Source organism: Rissa tridactyla, chromosome 14 (assembly GCF_028500815.1).
Source record: "Rissa tridactyla isolate bRisTri1 chromosome 14, bRisTri1.patW.cur.20221130, whole genome shotgun sequence".
NCBI lineage: Eukaryota > Metazoa > Chordata > Aves > Charadriiformes > Laridae > Rissa > Rissa tridactyla.
In genome coordinates, this window is record NC_071479.1 from 13,221,712 (window position 1) to 13,228,685 (window position 6,974).

Sequence of the window (6,974 nt, forward strand, 5' to 3'; positions counted from 1 at the left end):
AGATCGCCTGCAGTTCCTGTCCTCCGCAGCCGCTGCTCAGCACCTGGTGCTGGTTCCTCTGCTGGTTCCTGCCTTTGTGGCTCTTGTTGCCTTAGTCTGAGCTTTTCCAGGAGGACACATACTGCCCCGCAGGGGTAGCAGAAGGATCAAGCGAAAGGATGCTGCAGTCTCCCAGCTCTGCTAGTGATTTATCGTCTGTGCAGTCCTGCCAGAGCTGATGTTGCCCAGTACCTTTGCAAAGCCATCAGTAAAATAAATAGCTGTGATGGAGACCCTCAGAGCTTTAAACAATGAGCGTTTTGTGCTTTAACACCTTGACGAGGATGAAGAGCTTTTAAAGGACTTTATAGCTGAAGTCTTTTCTACATACTCTTCCCCCTTCCTCACAGGATTATGGCTTGGATGTTGCTGCCTTCCAAGGAATGATCAGTGAATGCCCCAAGCGGGTGATGGATCTCACTGCTAGCTGCTGTCGGGTGAGATTCTTGCTTTTTTTTTCTTGTTTCCCTTCGGTTTTATTGGATTTGTATCACACTTGTGTGACCGAGACCAAGATTGTGTGAACCCTGGAGAGCTCGAACCTACCGTTCTCAGCGCTAGCACACAGGGCTCTACCACTTGAGCTGTGAAGTGATGAGATCTTCCCGGGTCACTAGGATGCTTTCATCCACTGTGCGGTTTTGCCCCTAGGAGAAGTGTTTAGTTTGTGTATTACACCCCGAAACATCCCATGGTCCTGTCTGTTCCCTTGCACGTTGACCGCAGAGTGGGAAGCAGGGTGGTGATGGTGGCCGGTCCCTCCTTAAGCCAGGCTGCAGGCAGAGGCACCCGGCTGATCCTCTCTGGAGGGCGCTGCCTCGCTCCTACCAGCCCTGGTGTGGTAGATGTCGGAGCATAGTTCTCCAGCCTTTCTTGCTTTGGCATAAAAGGTGATGGTGAAAGCTGGGGGGCCCGCACATGCTGCCCAAAACTTCAGGAGGCAAAGCAGAGAGAAAGCGAGGACTCAAGTTAGTCTCTGAAAGGAACAGAAAGACAAAGGTGGTAATCGGGGAGAGAGCAGAGAATCTGGGTGATCATAATGCACCTAATTGCTAGGAGCTCAAGGCAGCAAATGGAAGTAGATCCTTGCATGGGTCCTGAATAACTTGTCCTGAATCAGAGGAGTGATTCACGTCAGCAACTGGCTTAGATTTTATGTATATTCAGATCTTGTACCTCTGACGGGCAGCTTCCTGGTGCTTCTGCCCGAAATGCCCCTTGGGGCTGTTCTTCTCTGCCCTTGTGTGATGTGCAGGTTTGGGAAGTTTCTGGCGCAGCTCCCCAGGCTGGCATTGCGGGGGCAGACACAAAGGACAGTCCCAGGACGGCATGGTGGGGCTGCGGGATGGGGGTGCCCCGGGCCATGTTCCTCACTTTGGGTACACCCCGGTGACACTGGGAAGGCTGGGGGATCACAGCCCACTGAGGGCGAGCCGCATCAGGGAGACAAGACAGGTCCTGAGCGTCACAAAAAAGTTCAGGGAATGATACATCTCCCTCCTGATACCAACCTGCAGCCTTTCCTGCAGACCGCCCGCCTCTGCACCGTTTGGGTGGGCTTCGGAGCGAGCAGTTCCCACCCCCTGCCCAGGCCGGGGTGTGTCAGGCTGGTTTCCAGCGTCTCACTGCCTTTGCTTGAGCTGTGCCCCGCGCCGTGGGACCTGTCCTGCAGCTGCTCGTTCGCAGCAGCCCGGGGCTGGGTCACCAGGTGCTGGGTGATGCCAGAAGGCTCCACCACCAGGCTTGTGACCCACACCAGGGCTAGTGGTAGATGGATGCCTCCTGTCCCAGGGCGTCCTCTTCAGCTTTCCCTTCTCATTCCAGGTGGAAGCACTTAAGAGGCCATCTTTCTCTGAAATCCTGGATGAGTTGGAGGATGTCGCGGAGCGACTGGAGCCTAGGAGGGACAATCAGCTTTCAGGCTGAGCTGCCTGCCTCCTGTGAGGCTTGGCAGAGAATCACTCAAACTGTAAATGAACTGTCTGGGGGGTCAGGAGTGAAGAAGGAAGGTGGCAAAGGGAAGAGCTAAGTGATGCGCTGGTGTTTATTTAATCATAGTCTTGGTCTCTAATTTCTTGGATGGAAAACATGGTTAAAAATGGAGAAAGGACTTACCAAGGGTATATTTTTCCTAGCTAAGGTTTTTAACAGATGTAACTAGGACACCGGGCAGCCTTGCCTGTTTGTTTGTCAAAAGCAAATGATCCTGGAGGGACTTGAATTCCCTTGAGGATGCTTTCCAAATCCCCGACAGAAACATCATCCTCTCCTGCTTCCCCGGGACCCATGGCCTTGGGGAGTCGCCCCCTGGGGGCAGGGGTCTGTGTGGTGTGAAGGAGAGGGGCTTTGTGAGCTTCGGAGTCGCCTTATATTTCAAAGCCTTAAAGCACCCATCCGGCAGCCCTGCAGGAACGGGTATGATCTGTAATGTCTCTGGCTGGGTCTCCTGGCATCGCGCTCGGGGTGCACGCAGGCACGGAGGCATCTGGCGAGGTTTTGGAGAGTCAGCTCGGGTCACCCACGGGGTGCTGACCTGCAACCGTCCGAGGCGATGGGGAGGGTGTGCCTTATCGAGATATGAACTAACCAGCTAATATCTCCTCTCAGAAGAGCTTTGTCAGACACAAGTCCCAGCATCGCAGCAGTCTGGATTTCTCTCTGCTGCCCTCGACTGGGACTCAGACATGGAGGGGTCTGCCTGCCCCCTTCTCGTCCTGCTGCAAACACGGCGATGAGCACAGTGCCAACAGCTTGTGAGGCCAAAATGGGGGGAGAACATCATCCAGCATCTCGCCCGTTTCTCTGCCCAGCCCAGCACCCGTTGCCTCCTTGGTGATGTGGGACACCCTCGCAGGCCCCAGGGCTCGTGCAGCCGGGAAAGGACTTTGTTTTGACACCATGTTTTCTTCTGTGGGCCAGAGGGTGCTGGGGCTGCAGATCCAAACCAGAAGCGGCAAGAATAACAGCTAGAAATGGTCTGGCATTGCAAATCAAGAGAAAGAGATGAGCAGTCGAGTCCCTGCCCTCAGATCAGCTGATTGCTGGGCCACTGTTCTGAAAGAAGTGTTCTGCTGGGACTAAAATGTTTGTGGGTGTAAATAGGTGTAATGTCTGTATAGTGGTGGAGCTGTGTCTGTTCCTGTGGATTGTAAGCTCTTGGAGCAAGGATCATTCATGTGTCCACCAAAAAGTATTTGTACAGTGCTTAGCGCAATGGGCCTTCAACCTACAGCTTGAAGGCTGTTCTCCCACATAGTGGTAGACCTACCTGGGGCCCTCATCTCAAGCTCTTGGAGCTGGCTTTGGTGTCATATATAGCCCAAGGTCTGTGCCATGGTGCCCGCAGAAGGGAGTGTCAGTGGTGTGCTGGGACAAAGTGGAGGACCACGGTGCATTTTCACCAGGGATCATAAGGAATTGGGAGCTGGCATGGAATGCAGTGAATGGCACCAGGGTCACCAGCTCAGCCACATCTCCAGGGGGCATCTGCAGCTCCTCGTTTCCTGGAGGTGCCATTTTGCTTTTGTGGGCTACTAACTTATTTGCACAAGAAACCTCCTGCTCAACAGTAAGCTGCCCAGCAAATACCTTCATCCCAGCTGGATACTGCCAGTGGGGGGGAAGCAAAGCCTCGAGAAGTAGAAGACTGAAACTAAGGGAGGCTTTTCAACCTGGAGGGGGGAGAATGGCCACTTTTTGTCCTGTAGCAGTTTGGGGACTTCAGACCAGTGAAGTGAAATGGACTGCAACAGCAGTGCAAGCCGTGCTGATGTACATGTGTGTGTGTCTTCAGTGAGAACAACCCACCACCAGCATCACAGCAATGTGTTGGATGAAAATCACAGGGTGTATATTTGGCTACGAGGAGATGGACCTGAGGAGCTAACTGCAACCCCCTAAGGCTTCCGAGGCTCCCTACTCCATAGAGGAATAGGCTTGAGAATGAGGAATCCAACAGTATGTCCTAACACCCAAAGCATTAAGGACACACAGCCTTTTCCAAAGGCCACTGTGGATGATGGATAGCTGTCCACCTTGGCTCAGTCCCACAAAGCCTTTCCCTAGCCTTCCTCATGCTGCCTGGTCTGCCAAGCTGAAGTCTGTTCTTCCTCTGCCCCTCCTGCACAAGAGGGGGAAGATACAGAGGAAGATCCCTAAACATACCGATCCCTCAAATGGCCTGTTACGGGGTGAAGGTGTCTTGTTCCAGGGGCACTTCCCTGCAGGGTGGCTCCGCTGCTGGCCACCCCCTTCCCAGGACAAGCAAGGCTTGGTGCCGGTGGTGCCCTACCGCAGACTGGGCTGATGCTTCCTCCAGCCATACAACCTGCTGAGCAACAACAGAGCAACTGTGTCTAGGACACAGTAGAAAAGGCGCATGGAGTTGTGTATCCTTTGGTGATGCTGAGGTATGGAGGAAGATCTTTTGGGTTTATTTATCTGCTCAGGGGTAAGGAGCTCAAAGATTAAACAGATCCATGGTGGTGATGGTGGATATTTTCTGCACAGGGGATAGCATTAGCCAGCATGATCTGAGCTGCAGTGGATCAGAACTGTGTTTCTTCTGGGCTTGCCATGCAACCCATCCACTCTCATGGTGAGGCCCCATGCTGGCTCTCAGGTGACTGAACGATAACAGGTCCTTGCTAGAAGGACCTTTGGTGCCTGCTGCAGTGGCAGGTGGGACTGAGAGTGTCTGCAGGCACCATATGGACTAGAAAAGCCGATGTGGGGAGTCTGCAGACTGGTGCATCTCTTGGACCAAGAGTTTCTCTTCACTGGTCGGAGCTGGAGGGAGAAGTGAGCATGGAAAACCTGCTGAGATGCCCTCCAGGTACGAGCCCCTGTGCTGGGAGCGCAGTGCCTGTCTCCCCCATGCCGGTCTGATGCAAAGTCCAGGTCAGTGGTTGAATTTCATGTCTCGGAGTCCTGGCTCTTAACTGAAGCAACTGTGATGGTGGGTCTGGGCAGCGCAGCAGCCTCGCTGTTGCTGGACCTGACCCGAAACTGCCTCCTCTGCCTCTCTTCCCACTGTTGGCTGCCTGCCGCAGGTTCTGATGGCACGGACCTGGTCATGCTGCATCCCACAGGCCATGCATTCCTGTATCCTCCATTATGTGTGTGTCTTTGTTTGTTTTTATAAATGCCATTTGGGAATAAAGTCTAGTGGTTCTTTTCCACGTCAGCCCTGGCTGCTGTGTTTCATCATCCTGGGTCTGCTGAGTGGTGCTGCCGAAATGCCGCGTTTCCAAACACAACTAAGTGAACAGCTTCGTGCTCTGTCAGCATAGCTGGCATGATAAGCCTTTAGTTAAAAGTCATTTATAAAAGAGTATTACCTATGCGAGAGTGGCATTTTGAGGCCATTGCTCCCCGGCGCCCTCGGTTTGTGGCAGGGTCAGCTGGTGTCTTAAGTCACCCCTTCACATCTGTTGGCCGGGCACAAGGTAACAGCAGCAGCACGAGCATTGTGTAAAGGGTGTTGGATTCATCTTTTCCACCCCAGCAGACAATAAGCCAAAAGGACCAAACCACAGTGAAATGATTTCCCTTCCTCAGCTGCAGCTTCTTTTATGCTTGTTCATACACGGCATTAGTTACTCACCGGATGCAACCCTCTCACAAGGACACCTCGGAAAATTGGAGGAAGGCGTTCGCTATGCCAGGACTACTGGGTCTGCTGCATCCAAACACAAATCATAGAGCAGTGCTGAAGCTCATTTCTCTGAGCTCCTCGCATGATAGCCGTTAGGTAGGAAGAAGAGCTTTCCTTCTAAAGTCCAGTTTCTTAAAGTCAGTCAGCTTTCCGATTTACAGCTGTGAAATCTCCGGGCACTTGCATGTGCCCAAAGTGCCATGTTTCTCCCTGGAAAGAGCATCTATGCAGCCCTTGGAGGCTGTCAGTAATCCCATCAATAGTTTGGAATGCTGGGTCTTCCCATGTCCCAGACAATGCAGGAGGGTATTGCTGGAGGCAGCCCTGGTCTGTCCAGGAGGTTGGTCTGGGTGGGCCCTGAGAGGACTAGGAGGGCCGCTTTTGCTTTCAGATGGCTGTGCACCAACAAGCCATCAGAGATGCTTCCAGCCTCTTCTCCAGGCTCCCTGACATGGCAGAAACCAGGTCCTCTCCCCACACCCCATAGCCTGGCCCACTCTACTCCTCTGGTGACTCCCCAGCCTCACTTGTCATTATTTGCAGCAAGGGAAATGTCTAGAGAAGCTCCAGGGATGTTGTCATTTCTAGCCTTCAAGGTTGTCCCTTTCCAGATCCACTAATGAGCAGAAGAGGGTTTTCAGACACAAAATGCAAACCCGATCCTTGAGCTTTCCAGGACACAGAAAAAGCCCTGAGATGAGCAGTCACAGATTGACTGTGGCTATCCTGCTTTTCTTCTGGGGACCCTTGGCAAGAGGATGGAAAGCAGGAGGGACTGGACGGTATCCTGGCAGTTTGGGGAGCATATTCCTTTAGAACATCTCAAGCCTGTTCCCTGCCTTTTCCCCCAGTGGTCAGGAGCGTGGGCTGATGGAGGAGTGGGAACCCTTCTGCTGAGGAGAGGTGGGAGCTCCAGGCTGGTGGTATGTATCTGTAACTAGGGCACTGGATCCTGGCTCGAGTGGTTCAGTCCTTCCTGGGGGGAGTCAGTGCAAGCCCCCTCTGTGATTGCTACAAGCATAGTGCCTGGGATGGACCATCAGCCCCAATGACCCTCTCCCCCATGTGCCTGTACCAGCACAGGGAGCATTTTTCTGTTTTGCAGTGTTTGGGGCTCATGCTGGAGGGGAGGCAGTGCCAGCCCATGGCTCACTGCACCAGCTGAGGGGGATGCAGGAGAATTTCACTCTGCAGCCAGGTCCAAACCGCCTCACCTGGCACTGGTGGTGGCTTGTCATACCTGAATATTTCCTCTATGGAGTCAGATGGTGGTCTGGGA

At 53.3% G+C, this 6,974-nt stretch overlaps 1 protein-coding gene across 6 annotated transcripts in view; it reads left to right on the forward strand.

Annotated features, from left to right (window-relative positions):
- LOC128917357 (dual specificity testis-specific protein kinase 2-like) overlaps window positions 1–5,190 on the forward strand; it is a 43,038-nt gene extending 37,848 nt beyond the window's left edge. For all 6 annotated transcript variants that reach the window (XM_054220212.1, XM_054220217.1, XM_054220215.1 and 3 more), the window contains 2 exons: window positions 390–476; window positions 1,864–5,190. In XM_054220212.1, coding sequence (XP_054076187.1) covers window positions 390–476; window positions 1,864–1,965 — 189 coding nt within the window. In that variant the 3' untranslated portion in view covers window positions 1,966–5,190. The remainder of the gene's footprint in view (window positions 1–389; window positions 477–1,863) is intronic.
- The last annotated feature ends 1,784 nt before the right edge of the window (window positions 5,191–6,974 follow it).